Below are 19,621 nucleotides of genomic sequence, written 5' to 3' on the forward strand. Positions count from 1 at the left end.
AAAAAAAAAAAAAAAAAAAAAAAAAGTCAGTAAGAACACTAAAGCCTAAAATGCTCCTAGTGCCTAGGCATAGAGAAGACTGTACCAAAAGAAAGCATATTCCCCATATAGTTTATCCTTTATTGAAGGACTCATATTTTTTAGCCAATTCTGTGTAGTGTTTATTTGAAAATCTAAGTATGATTGCTATAACAGGGGGGCATTTAAAATAAGTGAATGTTTACATAAAGAGACCAAGGGGCTTTACTGTACTTTATCAGTACAATAAAAATGTGGAAACAAATTTCTATAGAATGAAAAACAATATAAGAAGGGTTTCCACAAGAACAGTATTAGAATCTATGATGAAAACTACAATGCATTTTTAAAAGATTTCTATTTTTGAGCTCACAGCAAGGAAAGGACGACCCAGAAAAAGAGGGGGAAATCATCATCATCATCATCATCATCATCATCATCATCATCATCATCATCATTGTGGATTATAATGAGAATTACAGTTAGCTGAGACCTTTTCCCATCTCTTTATCAACAAGTATTCTTATCCAAGAATATTTTTCCTAAATAAATGAAAATAAGAGTATATTTCTAAGCAAATATGAAGTAAATCAAGTCTTGACTCTTTCACTCTACAGCCCACTTTCCCAGTCCAGATCACTCAACCTATCCGTGATTCCTCTCTCAACCCTCAGAGGCTAACTGTGGACAAATATTAATACAATTCTACCTCCATAATGTGCCTCCCCCCAACCTAAGTCCTTACTATCCCCCTACTACACACACACTGTCTATAGAATCAGGTACAATTTTCCCTATCTAGCCCCAGTCTACATTCCCATTCTGCTTCTCAAATACAACCTAATTTAAAGTCATTCCATTTCTCAACTATATCCAACTTCCTACCCCAGGGACATTGCCAAAAGTATTCCTTTACTCTGGAATGCTCTCCCATTCCTGCTGTTAAAAATCCTCATAGTCTTTGGAGGCCCAAGACAAATGTTACTTTCTCAGTGAGGCTCTCTTAGATCCCTCAGTTGAAATTAACCTTTCTCTGGCAATCTCATTACCCTTTGAGATGAATTTGGGACACTTTTCTTGTTTATCTCCCACTACGCTATGATTGCCAAAAAGCAAGAAACATAACCTATTTATCTTTGTATCTAACATTATCTACACTAGAGGGCCTTGCACACAGCACACACTTAACTCATGTTGGCAGAATTGTTTAACTGAATTTTCTTTCTTCAACCTGACAGTCTGATGTGTCCCTAGAACCTAGTGTTTTCAAAGAAGCCAAAATCTCCAAGCTGACTCTATGTCCTGAACATGTCTGTTTCTCCACCAACTGTACCATTAACCACCTTCTGTTTTTCTGTTTAATTCAAGATCAAGGAGGTATGCAAGCAGAGAATCCCAACACGGATCCCTAAACCAAAATCTACAGGCATTGCTAAGCTTTCCCCTAAAGCTCTCCCAGGGCCTATGGATAAGACTGGCTGTGGGAAGCTACACATCATAAGGACTGTCACCTCTAATACTTTCTTCCACATGGGAGGGAAAAGGTAAGTCATGCAAATGTACTGCCTGGATACATTCACCTACAGAAATATCTGGAAAGCTGGTGTTACTAGTATGGAAGGACAAAGATGAAGGGCCGTCTCTCCAGGAAATGGTGAAACAGCAAACAGACAGACGGTTGGTTCATTCACAGGTTGCTGGACCTGGTGAATATCATCCTGAAAGAGCAGGACATCTGCAATTACTTTAACTATATATGTATTTGCATATACACACAATCACAGGCCCAGACACACACCCCAAATCCTCCCAACTCATCATCCTACTTGTAATCCAACTCAAAGTTGGACTATCATTAGCCAGGAATAGGACTGAATTCATTAGAACAGTTCACAAGTTTTCTGGTGAACCCAGAAGTAATTCATTCCACAGAACTTTGCCAAGAAGATGTGGTATCAAGGATTCCTAATCTGCTTCAAGAAAGTCAGATTATTTCCATCAAAATGGCAGGACAACTAAAATCATACTTTAAATTCTAAAAATATGACTTCTTTATGACCAGGAGGAAAAAAACAAGTGGTACTTCTTAGTTACAAGGGAGAAATGAACAACAAAAATGAGTAACAGCCGAACACGTCCTTTGTGTGGCCTACCTGATAAATGCTGGTGTAGTGTGCACACTTGGCTGCTGGCACTTAGTCTTCTGTCCCACTTTCCCTAGTAAATTGCCCCTCCTGTATATACAGACCATGGAATCTCATTGCTAGGCTTGTAAAGCAAACCATTTTAGATTGGTATCATTGCTTTCTATAGTAATCAGGACATCTGAGAGTCAAAGGTCACTAATACTAAGATCTTCTAGGGAGATATGAATCACGGTTTTGGATGTTAAAAAAAAAAGACAATTTATCATCTCAATGGACATTCTTTAATCACATCTGAATCAACACTATTGAAAACTCAGTTGGTTCAAAAAAAAGCTTGGGGTCAGGAGACTCAAATTCCAATTCCAGTTTTTTCACTCATTTGACACTGAGCTTGGTGTTCATTAGTCTAAGCCTTGAGTTTCTAGTATGTAAAACAGAAAAGCTGAATAATTCTTCAGGTCCTTCCCAGTTCTCATCATCCATGAGTACGTCAACTACGAAAACTGAATTCAACCAGTCATCTACAAGGTGGGGCTCAGTTCCCTGGCAGTAAACTAAAGTAGTTCTTTTCTTCACACTAAAAACTCACTGAATCAAGGGAAACATGTGTCTGTAATTGAGTGTGGATAGAGTAACACAATGACATTTTAAGACAAATAAGGCCTTTTTGACATGGGAGACAGTTGTATCTCACAAAGCTTCAGTCAGAAAAAATAAATACATTCTACGAAGAGCACGACCCAAGGTTTTCTGTGATTCAGCACTAAGAACTGGATGCATGATCCTGGAGGAAATCCTGCTGGTTAAGGACAGTGCTTTAGCTGGCTGTCCTGGGATGAAGTCAGCAGAGCAGGAGCAAAGGAACTGCCATTCTTCGCATTCATCCAGCCAAGCCCAATTCAATGCATTGATGTCACTATACAAATGTCCCTGGGACCCACTTCAATTTCAAGGAGGAGGAGAAGGAGCTGGAAGCCTGGGTAGCATTGAGCTATACAAGCCAAAGAGAGGGATGATCAGGAAATGGCACAGGGAGAAGGTGAGGAGGTTGGGTGAATTAAAAACCAGAAGTGGAAAAGTCTAAGTTAAATGAAAGCAGTAAGAGAATAGAAGGAGTGGACTACAAAAAAAGATGATGACCCTCTGACATGAAAATGATACAAGAGAGACAGTTCAGAAGGAAGTGCAGGGCAGTAACGGGTAGATGGTGCAGTGGGAAAATGTGTAGGGGGCTTAGGGCTATGCCTGACATTAGCAGGTAATATTCAGCAAACAGAGAATGAGTGAATGAGGGAGAGAAGGGCCATTCAGTCAAGACATAAGTGAGAAAAGGTGCTAAGAGATCGCAATGGTATATGATAGGGTCGGGAAAAGCAGATATGCTGGGTAACATTCAACACTGATAATTATGCTAATGCAAAGAAAAAACACTGAACCTCCTAGGGTGGAACCCAAATAGACTGAAGAAAACCATGAAACAAAACAGGAAAAACAAGCACCAACAGTACTCCTAGAAAGACTCAATACCCTGGCAATGTTTTACCTTGAAGATGAACACAAAATATATTTTACGTTAGAGATTTCAAAATTGTTTTCTGCTATGTTAAGAGACTCCCTAAAGTACATTTTCATGCCAAGCTGGCATAAGTTCAAGAGCAAGCAAGATAAGAAAGACAAGATATTGTACAAATAACTAAAAAAAGGATAGGAAAATAGCTATACTTCTATGGAAAGCAGCAGAAACCTATCTTTAAATGGTAACACAGTTCTAATCCCATTGATACTAAAGTCTTTAAAATAACACAATCTATCCTAACAAAAACTATGTTTATTTTAAAGCAATATGTAGTGCAATAAAAATGCATAAACAACTTAGACCTGGGATAAGTTCAACAAAATGGTGTTTGACCTATAACACAACCAAAATATAAAGAATGCTGCCTCCTGAGCCATAATCCTGTTTCTGCAGAAATGTGATTCCTCCAAAGATAAAAATAAAAGAAGCTATCCTAATAATTCCATAGTGATTTTATTAAGTTAAATTTTTTAAAGGAAGCAGATAAAAATCCAAGTGAGCAAAAACACATTCAAATTGTAACAAAAATTTTAATTTTTGTATGATTTTGTATGCTGGAGTCTTTCCTCAGCTGTTCATTTATTTAGCTTCAATGATTTCTGAACTAATCTCCTTGCAATTTTGTAGAATAAAGTATCTGATTGTAACAGGAAAGTGACTGATCTCACACATAACTGATAATTCTGGACTGAGTAATGGAGTAACTGATGTAATGGAGTGATTCTCTCTGGGACGTGTTTCAAATTCCTGCTTTTGAGGACATGTGACATAACTCTTGGGGTCTGACACTGAGTCTGGGGCAGGGGTTTATAAATGTAAAGACCCCACAGGCCAAATTCAGTCCACTGTCTTTTTGTATGTCCTGCAAGTTAAGAGTAGTTTTTACATCTTTAAATAGAAAAAAAAAATCAAAAGAAGAATATTTTGTGCAATGTGAAAATTACATGAAATTCAAATTCCATTGTCTATAGATAAAGTTCTATTGGAACACAGCCACATACATTTGTTTACATATTATCTGATCATTTCTTATGCTACAATAGCAGTGTTGAGTAGCTGTGACAGTGGCCAACAAAGCCTAAAATATTTACTATCTGGCCTTTTACAAAAAAAGTTTCCTGACCTCTGGTCTAGGGTGAACTAGACTAACAAGGAGCTCAAGAGCTTAAGAACTTAATCAACTAATTTTTTTTTTTTTTTTTTTTTGGTACACGGGCCTCTCACTGCCGCGGCTTTTCCCGCTGCGGAGCACAGGCTCCGGACGCGCAGGCCCAGCAGCCATGGCTCACAGGCCCAGCCGCTCCGCGGCATGTGATATCCCCCCGGACCGGGGCATGAACCCGTGTCCCCTGCATTGGCAGGCAGACTCTCAACCACTGCGCCACCAGAGAAGCCCCTTAACCAACTAATTTTTAAAAGCAATGCTAGCACTTTAAGAATGCAATTAAGAATTCTATGAAAGCTGATGAAAATGGGGAAACTATATTTCAAGCTGTTTGTGAGATATTTAGTAAAATGTATACTTCTATGAAAGCCCTAAAGTGTTCAACTAAAGAACATCAGATGAGAAAAGATTTGTGCCACAAAATAATGTAATGTGTTAATGTTGAATCTGAGGGGGAAATGGAACTATTTCTAGGCCTTCCAAATTCCTGGTATTTTCTAAGACAGCAGAGCTACTGTACATGCTATTTAGAGAAAGATGTGTAAATTTGTACCTTTAAACGTTCATAATTGTTGTCAAGAACCACTTGTTTAATCATTTGCAAGAATTATAGAAATTGTATACAGTAAAGTAAAACTTGGTCTTTGTTACACAGTCTTCAAGTACAGAACAAAAATGTTCCCTCTCCTCTTTCCTTCCTCTCACCTTTTAAAATTTATCCTACCCGTTTTTTGCCCTTAAGCATCTGTCTTAAAAGAATATCATTTGCATTTTGAGGAACCACATCAATGTATAAAGCCCCTAAACAGATTATGTTTTTCCCTCTAACTCCATTACAATGTTTAAAAGAGAGCCAAGCATGAGAGTTCAATAAATGATTTTGAAAACAACATGCTCTGAAGTTGATCCTCTGTTGTATGTTATCAACAACTACTGTAAATATTCCAAGTCTGAATTTTATATGTAGAGGCAATGCTTTACAACATCTACTACTCATGGCTGCCTACAGATGTGAGAAAAGAAAACTCTGGTGTGAAAAAGGAAAAAAAAAAACCCAAAACTTAAGTTATTCAGGTTTAAAAAATCCAAGGTGTTCCCCAACTTCACCGTTTCCAGAAGGAATTCAGCATAGATAAAGTGATGTGATTTTTTAAGGATAAAATGATATTACAACAAAAATATTTACAATGCTTACATCAGCAATCTCAAACAAAATGATCACACTGATTCTAGGTGACAAAAGCTGTCACCAGTAGGAATTATCAGCTCATTTACAAAGCAAAAGTCTGCTGTTCTTTCAAATATATAATTTCAAAACTAAACCCAAATATGGTTAGAATAAAATGATAGTAGACACAGTTATAAAACACAGATTTCTAATGTATTTTTAGAAAGAGAAAAGCAACATCTGCCAAGTCCGTCAAAAGCCTAAGCAGGATTTTGACAACTCTTCCAGTGGACCAAGTTTCTTTAGACGCAGAAGTCCTATGTTAAAGTCTCCAAGATGTGGCTGTGAAATATTAACAATTAATTACTTAATGAATAAATCCTTAATGAGTGCCTTCTAAGTACCCAGATACTACTATAGGCCCAAAGGATACAGCAAAGAACAAGATAAACAAATCTCTGCTCATATGGTGCTTACATACTAGTGTGGGGAGACTGTAATAATTTAATAAGGAAAATAATAGCTGGTGATAAGTGCTCTGATGAGAATTACTGCAACATGATAATGTAAGTAGATAGCTACTCTACACTTGCTGAACAGGAACTTAGGTGTGTTTGAACTTAGGTCTTAATGTCAAGAAAAGGCCAACCATTCAAAATTCAGAAGGACAGCCCAGAAAGGAAAAGGAACAGCTACTGCAAAGGGCTAAGACAGAATGAGCTTGGCCTGTTGAGGCACCCAATGAAGGCTGGTGTGGCTGGGACAGCATAAACTAGAGGGGAGTCAGTAAGTTCCAGCAGATACCAACCATGGTAAGCAATCTAGGTTTTATTCTGTGCGTTGGAGGGAAGCCAGTGACAGGTTTAAGCAGAAATGTGATCTGATCGATCAATTTGTCTGCTGACTGAAGCACAGAGGGACAAGATGGAAATTGGGAGCCCTGTTAGAAGTTTACTGCAGAGGTTTAGGCAAGAGGATGGCAGCATGTACTCTGATGGCGTAAACAAAAAAACAAACAAGCAAAAATAAAAAAGGAAAAAAGTTTCAGGATATGTTTTGGAGGCAGAGACAAGACTTGATAGATCAGATGTAAAGGGTGAAGGAAGTAAATAAATGAATAAATCAGAACATGCCTAGGCCTTTGTGAAATTGGGCAGTTGGTGATTTAATTTACTGAGATAGGGAAGTCTGGAGAAAAAGCAGATTTGGAGAAAAATTCAGGAGTTGGGCCTCATTTACATTTGACATTCTCATCAAATAAGTATAGACATCAAGAAGACAGCCAGGTATGTGAGCCTTGAGCTCTAGGACCAAGTATGAGTTCCTGGGAAGAGACTGTTCTCAAAGTCCAATGGTACAACCTGCTTATTTGTATCTCAGAGTAATCAGCGTTCTTTAGAAGAGTACACTTTGGGAGACTAAGAGTTAATAGACAATTTAATAACAATGATGTATCTAAACAAAAGGTTTATAAACTATGAGCCTCTTTAAACTGATAAAGGATTATTATTTTAGAGATGAGATGCTTATCATTGATAATTAGAATAATTAACTTGGAGAAATTTAAATACACAGACTGGTTTCTGACTGCCTGTCTATGAATCTCAGCCTCTCTACTTACCAACTGAATAGTGGGCAAATCACTAAACCACATGGTGCCTCAATTTCCTCATCTAAAAAATGGAGATAACTGTACCTACATCATGGTATACTTATAAAGATTAAATGAACCAGTACATGTAAAGCAATCAAAAAAGTATCTGGCACAGAGTGACCACTTAACAAATGCAAATTAGTATTGTTACCTGCAATTTCCGGGCACTGCACACAGAAGTGTCTTCACACTTCAGTTTTCTAGTTAGATGCTTGGTAAGAGATGGCGTCAAAGATTCAGAATAAGCTAGGGGAGCATATGAAAAACCCTGCTCAAAAGAAGTGGAAGCAAAGAGTTTTGCAGATTGCTAAAAACATCCTCTTTAAAAGTAAGCTATAGGGACTTCCCTGGTGGCACAGCGTTTAAGAATCCACCTGCCAATGCAGGGGACACGGGAAGATCCCACATGCCGCGGAGCAACTAAGCCCATGCGCTGCAACTACTGAGCCTGTGCTCTAGAGCCCATGCTCTAGAGCCCGAGCTCTAGAGCTGACTGAAGCACAGAGGGACAAGATGGAAATTGGGAGCCCTGTTAGAAGTTTACTGCAGAGGTTTAGGCAAGAGGATGGCAGCATGTACTCTGATGGCGTAAACAAAAAAACAAACAAGCAAAAATAAAAAAGGAAAAAAGTTTCAGGATATGTTTTGGAGGCAGAGACAAGACTTGATAGATCAGATGTAAAGGGTGAAGGAAGTAAATAAATGAATAAATCAGAACATGCCTAGGCCTTTGTGAAATTGGGCAGTTGGTGATTTAATTTACTGAGATAGGGAAGTCTGGAGAAAAAGCAGATTTGGAGAAAAATTCAGGAGTTGGGCCTCATTTACATTTGACATTCTCATCAAATAAGTATAGACATCAAGAAGACAGCCAGGTATGTGAGCCTTGAGCTCTAGGACCAAGTATGAGTTCCTGGGAAGAGACTGTTCTCAAAGTCCAATGGTACAACCTGCTTATTTGTATCTCAGAGTAATCAGCGTTCTTTAGAAGAGTACACTTTGGGAGACTAAGAGTTAATAGACAATTTAATAACAATGATGTATCTAAACAAAAGGTTTATAAACTATGAGCCTCTTTAAACTGATAAAGGATTATTATTTTAGAGATGAGATGCTTATCATTGATAATTAGAATAATTAACTTGGAGAAATTTAAATACACAGACTGGTTTCTGACTGCCTGTCTATGAATCTCAGCCTCTCTACTTACCAACTGAATAGTGGGCAAATCACTAAACCACATGGTGCCTCAATTTCCTCATCTAAAAAATGGAGATAACTGTACCTACATCATGGTATACTTATAAAGATTAAATGAACCAGTACATGTAAAGCAATCAAAAAAGTATCTGGCACAGAGTGACCACTTAACAAATGCAAATTAGTATTGTTACCTGCAATTTCCGGGCACTGCACACAGAAGTGTCTTCACACTTCAGTTTTCTAGTTAGATGCTTGGTAAGAGATGGCGTCAAAGATTCAGAATAAGCTAGGGGAGCATATGAAAAACCCTGCTCAAAAGAAGTGGAAGCAAAGAGTTTTGCAGATTGCTAAAAACATCCTCTTTAAAAGTAAGCTATAGGGACTTCCCTGGTGGCACAGCGTTTAAGAATCCACCTGCCAATGCAGGGGACACGGGAAGATCCCACATGCCGCGGAGCAACTAAGCCCATGCGCTGCAACTACTGAGCCTGTGCTCTAGAGCCCATGCTCTAGAGCCCGAGCTCTAGAGCCCACAAGCCACAACTACTGAAGCCCACACGCCTGGAGCCCGTGCTCCATAGCAAGAGAAGCCACCACGATGAGAAGCCTGCGCACAGCAATGAAGAGTAGCCCCTACTCACCGCAACTAGAGAAAGCCCATGTGCAGCAACGAAGACCCAACGCAGCCAAAAATAAATAAATAAAATAAATAAATTTATATATAAAAAAAGTAAGCTATATATGTGCCGGTAATTCCTAAATTAGTTATCTCCAGCTCCAACCCTGGAGCTCCAGACTCTATACCCAGCTGCTTACTGGACACTTGACTTGGTAATTTAATAGGCATATTATTGGAATAAAAAGGGAAAACAATCGGTGTTCTCTTTAGTAAGTGAATGACCAACTGACCACTTCCAACAGCAGAAACTCTCGGCTCTGCTCCATAAGTCACGAAAACCATGACGTGAATAAACATTCAGCTTCACACTGAGATACTGCCCAGTTTGGTCAACTACATGAAATCTCAGGCATTGCACCTGGTGCATTAGCACTAATGTTTTGCAATTATGATTCTACTGCATGTATTGTTTACTACCATACATGCAGTATTATATATTATTATCAAATAATTTCTTAAGGTAGGTAGGGAATAAGGAAATAAGTGAAATGAAGTGAAACGATATATTAGATATCATTAGATGATTCCTAGGCTCTGTTGCCTGAGGCATACTGTGCTGTACACACCTCAGCAGAGGAAATTCTCAGTTGTCTTACCCTGGGCCATGACTCCAATCACCACCAATAATGACACCAACAGGGTGACCAGACATCTCAAGTGGACTGCTCCAGCAAAATTCTAAGAGCATGGCCTTCTGCTCTCAAAAGTGTCTAGACTGGATGAGAAATTATATATCTACCTGTGTATACTATCACCAAAAGTCCTGTAAAATGCATTCACTAATTCAGTTAATATCTACCAAACACCAACTAAGTGCCAGGTACCATGTTGGACTCCAGTACAATGCAGGATTCTAATACAGGCATACCTCGGAGATACTTAGGTTCAGTTCCAGACACAATAAAATGAGTATCACAATAAAGCAAGTCATGAATTTTTTGGTTTCCCAGTGCATATAAAAGTTATGTTTCACTATACTGTACTCTATTAATTATGCAATAGCATTACATATAAAAAGAGTGCATACCTTACTTAAAAAATAATTTATTGCTAAAAAGTGCTAACCAATGCAGAGTCACAACAAACCTTTACTTGTTTAAAAAAAAATGCAGTATCTGTGAAGCACAATAAATTGAAGTGCAATAAAATAAGGAATGCCTGTAGAAAAACGAAAGGTTTTGAAAAGCCATAAGATGTATGCAACAAGAGTCATATGTAGATCGAGAGCTTTAGTAAGGGTCTCTGAGTTACATACCTCATCTAAGAAGTCATGAAAACCGCAAAAACATAGTTCAATTCCTTGACAATAGATAGCTGGATAAATATCATACACAGTGTGTCGGTGCTTGGGCATCTGTGTGTTTGTACAGTTTACTCTTAGAAAACGTGCACAAGAATTCATAACCACAGGTGTTAAGCCTTTGTTGTAGATAGATGTAGACTGTTGAATAAATGACTAAATGCTCCATCACCTCACCACCATAAGCACTAACTGGAAACAGGTGATAAGGAAAGATGTTTACTTTTATAGGCAAGTAGCATGACACACGACAGGAGTAACGGCATTACTACAACTATCTTTCCTTTCTCTGACTTAAGGCACTATTTCTCCTCTGACTTTCAAAACAATATATAATTCACATATTTTAGGCTGATCTTTCTCTATTAACATAGGTAGGATCAGAAAACCTGAATTGGTGCAGCTGTGATTTCTTCTGAATTAGAAACATTATTCAGATTATTTAAACAAATCACTGGTAAATAATCAGTCAAGCAGATCTCAAGGAAGCTTATACACTCACCTATCTTCAAAGCAGTTAACAAAGCAAAGGCCATTGATAAATTTAATGTTAGCAATTTTCAAACCTCAATCTTACAGCTAGAAGGAACCTAAGAAGTGGGGTGATCCTAGGGACTCCAACATATCTTGATGGGAATCCTGGCAACTTAGATGAAAGAGGCTGTAGCACTTTATAGTTCTAACTAGATTCAACGTTTAAAACTCTTCGTTGGTAAAACCCTTAAAAAGATGATCTCTAAGGATCCCTCACTTCACAGACTATGACACTGAGGACCAGAGAAGCCACACAGAAATAGTGGGAAAAGTGTGACTTTGAAAGTCAGGTGCTCTTGACTAACCTCTTCCCAGATCTCTCCCTTGCTGTGTGTTCCTAAGAACAATTAACTTTTCTGCTTCTCATTTAAATAAGAAGGTAATGCTTACCTTTTAGGCATGTTATGAAGATTAAATTAAAACGCTTACCCTTTAAGAATGTTATGAAGATTAAATGAATTCATATTTATGAAAACATCTGGCACATAGTAGATACTCAATACATGTTAATTTCTTTGTTTCCAAAGGGTGACTAACTTGAGAGACACATAGCTGGTGAGGGCAAGAATCAGGACTAGAACCAAAAATTAAGATCCCCTTCACCACTCAAAAAATTTTTGACTGTTTCTTAATTGGCGTTTATCCTTGAATCATACCATAAAATATAGTTTTTAACACCTCAGTTATGGGGGGCAGGGGCTATTAAAGGAAACGTGAAATACCACAGCCTGCAAAAAAAGGTATTTGTGCCTTCAAGCACAAGCATACATTTGCTAAAAACAAAGCCTCAAAAGAGTCAGAAGTTGAATCAATGAAGTATTATACTGGCAACCTTTTGAAAAATGCCATCTGCTCTGTTTGTATCTGAAGCCTGCCCTCTGGAAACAATGCTGTAGTATAGCATTGAAACAATGTTCGTTGTTTTCAATGGCTATTTATCAACTCACATTTCAATATTAATGATTGCAGCAAATATGTATCAACTGTCAATCATGTGCAGGGTCCTGTGGACTCTACAGACATGAATCAGGCTTTGGTTTTACCGTAAAAAAATCTTAGAATCTACTAGAGAAGAGAGGCAGATTCTGAAGACTGATTTTAAAAAAACAATTGTATATTAAGCCATGAGACTTGAAAAGTTCAAGGCGAGCCTGTGGTGAGGAGTTATTTAACACTATCTACTCAAGGATGAAATATTCACTGCATTGGCAGTAGGTACACGTAGCATAATAAACATGGTCTGAACTGTGTTAACTAAATTCTACTCTAGTTTCTGACACCAACTAGCTATGTGAACTTGTCATGTTATTTGATATCTTTAGGTTTCATGTTCCTCATCTGTCAAATGGGTGAATCCAAGCGGATCTCCAAGTCTCCTTCAGGCTCTAAAAGTCCAAACGATATGATGATGATATGATGCTGCTGCTGCTAACGATAGCAAGAAAAACTAAAGCTTTTATTTACTGCTCACATTTTATGTACCAAGCACTGTGCTAAAGTGAATCATTTGTATTATCTTCACGACAATCTTATGAAATTGGCATTATTACGCTTATTTTACAGATGAGGAAAAGGAAGCTAAACAGTATTAAAAGGCTGGAGTCGCGATTTGAACAGAAGCAGTCTGAACCTAACCCAGGAGTTAACCCTTAACCGCTAAGCCCAAACTCCCTGTCTCCGCGAAAACTGTCTTATCTGTTAAGAAATAAGGACAAAAAACAGCTTGGAAAAGGGTCCTTCCTGACTAGAGGGCAGGTATGAGTTACTGTCACACTTGTCTGTTTCACGCGTTAGTATATCTCTTGCTTCACTTGCTCCGCGACGCTCGCGTGCACCCCACGGCGGTGTGCACCACCGTGAGGCAGAGCGCGGCTACCGCCAGAGGCAGCGCCGGCCCGGGCTGAGGCGCACGGAAGGCTGTGGGGTGGGGGAGGCCCCGCAGGAGCGCGGGCAGAGTGGGTACCTGGGCTGCTGGCTGCTCCTGCCGGCTGGGTCTTCCACCACTCGTCTCCAAGATCGTCTGCCATCTCCACGCGGGACTCGACGTGGCCCGACCACCAGGGAGGAGCGGGCGCTACCCGGGACTCGCGCTGCTTCAGAGCCCTGCTGCCGGCGTCGCAGCACGCTCAGCCTCTCCTCAGACACTGTCGCCTCCGCCCCGCGGCGATGACGTCATAACCTCCGCCTCGCCTCCCCGGCAGCTGCGTCCAACTGTTCGCAGTTTCTACACCAGTGCGGATGGGCAGGATCAGTCTGGAGACTTAAAGTAAACCTCCACAAAAGCCGAAAGAAAGGAAGACACGTAAGCAGAAAGAGGGTATCATTTTTTTAAGTGCTACCTTTAAAACATTTTGTTTAGGTTTTATTTTTCCCGAATAGATATTGTCGAAAGTGGGAGACGGAATGCTAAGACAGTTTTCCTCTGTTCAGTTTCAAAGGCCTTGAGTCGCGGGAGAAGACATAGCACGTGGGTGTGTTTTTGTCTGTGTGTTAATGTTTGGGCGTCGGTATGTTTTTACAGTTTGCTCTTTTAAAAAAACGTGCACAAGTCATGACCATGAATTTTGGACCTTTCTTGTAGATGAGGGTACTGCTCTTTTTATACGATATGAGGAAAGTAAATGTTGACTGGTCCAGAAGGGCTTGCCAATGGACAGACCCGAGAAGTACGGAGAGTTTAGAGTCGACTTCCCCGCACTCTCTTCGACTGCGCGCCCCCCCACACCCGGTTTTGTGAAACAAGGGAAGAAGAAGGTAAGCGACCTACGGTGCTTGTCTCACTCCCTCAAGTGGCAAAGGTGGGCAGGGAAAACCCGCCGGGCGCCGAGGGCTGGGGCCAGCTGTAAACTGTGTGGACGATACTTTTCAGGAGAGTCATGAGGTGAAAATCATACGAAAATGCATTAAATACACGTGATGTGCCTGTCACTGTAATTGGAATACTGGTTTAAAGATGAGTAAGATACGATCCCGCCTTCCAGATTTCACCAACTCAAGTAGAGGAGCTACAACTTGTAAGGATGAAGGTCTAAACTAATGATGAGGATACATTCTCAGAAACAACCGGGACTCTTAATCTGATGAGGATAAGATTAGCCACATGTGAAAATTATCCAAAACCCACCCAACTAATAGGTGGCTTATAAATGCATTACTGATTAGATTTTATCAGTATGTCCTAAAGGCTCTAAAAGGGAAGATATTAGCTATATAAATATGCCAAATGTAAAATAATCTGTAATCATCGAAAGTAATGTGTCTTTCATGAGGAAATGTAGATGGCAGAAATTATGGTGGTTGACTGAAAAGTTAGATAAGAAATACCAATGAGGAGGAGGTAGTGCCATGACCAATAAGCATATGAAAAGATGTTCTGTCTCATTATTAATCTGAGAAATACAAAAAAGACTACAATGAGATACTGTTTTTCATTCAGTAAATTGACAAAATTAAGAAGTCTGGCAGTACCAAATTCTGGAGAACATGTGTGTCAATGGGAACTCTTAAACATTATTGCTGTGAGTGTAAATTGGTATAACCACTTAGAAAAGCAATATGGCAAAATCTTGTAAAGGTCAACATACACACCTTATGATCCAGCAATTTCCACTCCTAACTATATACATTTGGGAAACTCTTGCATATGTGTACCAGGAAATTATAAAAGAATATTCACAGCAGCACTGTTAATAATAGCAAAAATGTGGAAACAACCCAAATGTTTTATATAGGAAAATGGATAACTAAATTACAATATAACCGCACAATTAAGCAGAGTAAATGAATGAACATACATAATAACATGGATATACTTCGGAAATATAATGGTTAATTTTAAAAAGCCAAGCAAAAAATAAAAATAAAAAAATAAAAATAAAAAAGCCAAGTCTCAGATACCATTTTGTAAAGTTCAGATACAAAGAAAACTAAAAAAATTTCAGGCAAAAAAATTCATATGTGATTTTAAGGTTAGAGACTGGTAAGCACGAAATTCAGGATGGGGGAATTCCCTGGTGGTCCAGTGATTAGGTTTCCATGCTCTCACTGCGGAGGGCCCAGGTTCATCCCTGGTCGGGGAACTAGCGTCTCACAAGCCTCACAGTGTGGTGAGGCAAAAAAAAAAAAAAAAAAAAAAGGATATGGATTGGTGGGGGAGGGGAGTGGTCAGGGAGATGGGATTAGGAAGAACAAAGGTAAATGTAAATTATTGGCAAAGTTCTAATTCAGGTAGAGTGGATGTGCATTTAAGTATTATGCTTTATAACTTATAGGTATGTTACATATATTTCTGTGGTATCAAATAACACATTATTTGTATAATTTAAAATATAAGAGAAAAGATCCACTTACACAAAAGAGAAATTTTCATTAAAGTTAAGTGCTATTCATTAAGAACTCATTAAGAATTCCAAATAATGACCCTTTATCTCAAATGACATTCAAAGCTGCCAGACAGTCTTACTACTTTCCCATGTGAGTTCACTTTCCCACTGTCCTGATCTTATCCCAGGATCAGTCTTCCTGTTGGCCCTGGATTCCAACCACCTCAGATGCCAGTCACAAGTCCCTAGTTGTCACCTATGCTTCTGACCTACCAGCTATAAATCAGAGGTTCTCATGGACTCCCTCCTTGGGTTCAGTCGTTTACTAGAATAGTTTATAGAACTCAGAGAAATACTTATATTTACCAGTTTATTATATAAAGAATACAGATGAACAGCAAGATGAAGAGATGCATAGAGTAAGGTACAGAAGGGTCCCAATCACAGAAACTTCTGTTTCCGTGGAGTTGGAGTGTCGCATTCCTGGCGTATGGATCTGTTCACCAGCCTGGAAGCTCTCTGAACCCTATACTTTTGGAATTTTTATGGAGGCTTCTTTATATAGGCATGATTCATCATTATCTGTCTCCAGCCCCTCTGCCCTTCTTGGAGGATGGGGAGTGAGCTGAAAGTTCCAAGCTTTTAATCATGGCTTGGTGTTTCTGGTGACCAGCCCCTGTCCAGAAGCCCACCAAGTGACACCTTATTAGAAAAAAAGACTCCTACCACTCAGGAAATTCCAAGGAATTTAGGAGTTCTGTGTCAGGAACCAGGGGGCAGAGACAATGCCCTTTTAATCATACTGTCGTCTTCTTCCATTATGACTTTGAAGCAATACTATTGATGCCCTGCTCCATTTTCCCTTGGCCCATATCTGAGCTTCTTTGTAGCTGTGGTAGACTATTTCCATCATGCTGACAACTTCTCTCCCTGAACATCCCTACTGTCTGCTTCTCTGGCACCATGGGAGCTTGCTCAGCCCAAGAATCAATGCAGTTAATGCTCCCAAGGGCAACTCTCAACCAAAAGGGAACAGGTGTTCGTAGATAATGCTCCAGATTCTCTGTCCTTTGGTGGCACAATTCTGAAATATGTCTCGCACAGTTTTTTAAAGGGTCCCCAGATGGACACTTTATTGCCTTTTCTGTTTTTCATGTCTCCTTTCCCCAGTCTCTCACTTGTGCTTCCTGAGATCACCTCCCAAATAATATACCTGCACCCAAGTGCTAGTCTCAAGGTCTGCTTTAGAAGCAACCTAAATTAAGACAGTTGGTACTGGAAATACCCTAGAAAGCAGACCCTCAATATAAAACTTGGGAATCTACTCACTGATCAGATGGTAACAAGGACATAATTAGTAGTGATAAGAAGAATGGTAAAAACTTCTGGTATACTGTAACATCACAATAACTAAAACACAATCACTCACCTGTGGTAGATTAGAATGACGTACAGGTGGAAGGGGAAATGCTGGCTTGTGCAATAGCTTTAACACTTGAAATATATGGGGCAATTGTAATTTTAAAGATTGTGGAGTTGGCTGGTTATTATCAATTCCGAATATGCTGAGAAAACCAGAAGTCCTTCCTAGCAGTGCTTAAAAGAGGCCCTTCTGCAACCAGAGACCATACTGTGCTATAAATTCAGGTCAGAATTTGATCAAAAGGGTAGCAGAGCTACAAAGAGATTGACTGCACAGACTGATATGTTACCTATGGTCAAGTCAAGTCCTCAAAGGAAAGGAGAGGGACTCTGAGACTGAGATGGAGACATTTGGGTAGATGTCCTTGAGGTTCCTGAACTTCCAGATTCTTGAGCCTTCTGGGCTGACAGAACTGGCCCTTTCTCCCTTGCTGGAGGAAAATAGCCTCTTATAACCTGGAGACCATTCAAGGCCTCACTGTAGTCAGTTGCCTCACAAGATGATGTTTGAGCCCTCACCTCCTCTCATTGCTTCTTCACCAATAACTAGAGTTAGTTCTCAGCATAGACAGAGTGAAAAGTACAGCCCCTATTATAGGAGAAAATTATTTATTTACAAGAAAGACTACAGGTATATATGTATATATATATATATGTGTGTGTGTGTGTGTATGTATATATATGTGTGTATGTATATATATGTGTGTATGTATATATACGCATATATCTGTATGTGTGTGTATGTGTGTGTGTATATATATATATGATACATTCAACAGGAACCACGAATTTCTTAAGGTAATGGATCTTGAGAGTATTGGACCAGCAGTGTGTGAAGCTGGGTAAGAGAGAGGTTATTGATATGGAGACACCCCCCAGTGGCCAATGATTTAATGTCCTGTGAAGTCCTAACATCCTGTGGGGATGGCGTCTTAAAACTTAGACACAATGGTAACCTATAGTAAATGAGATGGAGACATAGGGACTGTCTTGGCAGATTATAAGGAAAGGGTCAGGAGACTCAGCGGTGGACTTTAGAATGGATTTATTATGTGAGGCCAGAGAACCTACCAGCTGACTCTGTTCCCTGGGAGGGCCCAGAGGACAATTCTTTCACCATAAGATTGCAGTAGTGTGTGGGCACTGACTTAGGTGAGAGACTCAATGGTGACTGTCCTGTGTAGGCCAGAGGTGACAGTAGGAGATGCCCGAGTGTTCGTGAGTATGATAGAATTCCAGAATAGTGAAAGCAGTTGGCAGCACTGAACCATCAGAAGCAAAGTGAATTTAATCAGTGGTCAGGGGTCCTTGAAATGTAGGGGATCTGTGGTGTTCCACAGACCATGAGTTCCTAGGGGCAAGATAGAAAGCTAATGAGAGTATTGATTGACTTATATAGCAACAACAAAAAAATCAAGAGCTGGTAAGCAGAAGGCAGATTTTTGACTGCCAAAATGGAAAAGCATGATCTTTGGACATGTTTCCAGATATGAGCCAATTCTCAAACTCAAGAATCCATTGATTAAAGGGAATCTGGATCCCCCTGAGGAAGTTCTCTGCAACACAACCAGTATATACAATATGTACTCATACCTTTTCCAAAGGAAACTATGGCCATTTTTCAGAGTAATTGTCCACTGGAGAAATGGGAAATACCCAGGTCTTTCAAGGGCTGTTGGATACAGGGTAACTACATTGACACAGGGAATCCAAACTGCCACCATAACCCCCGTTAGAGTGGGGCATACAGGGGCCAGGTGAGAGAGTCCTGGCCTAACTCTGTTTCATGGTGGCTTCAATGGGTTCATCAACTTATGGTCATATCTCCAGTTGCTGAGTGCGTAATTGAGATGGATGTACTTAGCAGCTGGTAGGACCATCACATTGATCCTCTGACCAATAAAGTAAGAACTGTTAGGGTAGGAAGGGTCATGTGGAAGCCCCTGAAAGTGCCTTCCCTTTCCCCAGTCCTTTCAAAGATAGTAAATTAGAAGCACTATCTCATTCTAGTGAAGTTGCAGAGATTAATGCCAACCTAAAAGACTTAAAGGCTGCAGGGGGTTTGGTTTACTAGTATGGTCCTCCAAAGCCAGATGGACCATGGCAAATGATGGTGGACTGCTGTAAATTTAATCACATGGTATCTTCAAGCATAGAGGATGTACCAGGTGTTATACCTTTGGTTGAACCAATCAACACAGCCTCTAGCACTTGCTTTGGCAAATGTGTTGTATTTGATTCCTATCAGGAAAAAATATCAAAAGCAATTTGCATTCACTTGGGAAAAATTGAGTTCATATTCACTCAAAGTTGTGAATATTTTCCTGTGAACACTCTCAAGGCTGGTTAACTGTCCTGATATTTGTCATAATATAGTTCATAAGGACTATGATTATTGGAACTCTTCCTCAAAACATCACTTTAAACCATTTT

At 39.6% G+C, this 19,621-nt stretch overlaps 2 protein-coding genes across 2 annotated transcripts in view; one reads left to right on the top strand and one right to left on the bottom strand.

Moving 5' to 3' along the window:
- Positions 1-1,566, top strand: part of FILIP1L (filamin A interacting protein 1 like) — a 119,620-nt gene extending 118,054 nt beyond the window's left edge. The window contains exon 5 of the mRNA XM_007453203.1: positions 1,387-1,566. Within this exon, the coding sequence (XP_007453265.1) occupies positions 1,387-1,566 (180 nt within the window). The remainder of the gene's footprint in view (positions 1-1,386) is intronic.
- CMSS1 (cms1 ribosomal small subunit homolog) overlaps positions 1-13,618 on the bottom strand; it is a 392,477-nt gene extending 378,859 nt beyond the window's left edge. Inside the window, exon 1 of the mRNA XM_007453207.1 lies at positions 13,408-13,618. Coding sequence (XP_007453269.1) covers positions 13,408-13,471 — 64 coding nt within the window. The 5' untranslated portion in view covers positions 13,472-13,618. The remainder of the gene's footprint in view (positions 1-13,407) is intronic.
- Positions 13,619-19,621: the final 6,003 nt, after the last annotated feature.

This window comes from Lipotes vexillifer, unplaced genomic scaffold, assembly GCF_000442215.2.
Source record: "Lipotes vexillifer unplaced genomic scaffold, Lipotes_vexillifer_v1.1 scaffold963, whole genome shotgun sequence".
Classification (NCBI taxonomy): domain Eukaryota; kingdom Metazoa; phylum Chordata; class Mammalia; order Artiodactyla; family Lipotidae; genus Lipotes; species Lipotes vexillifer.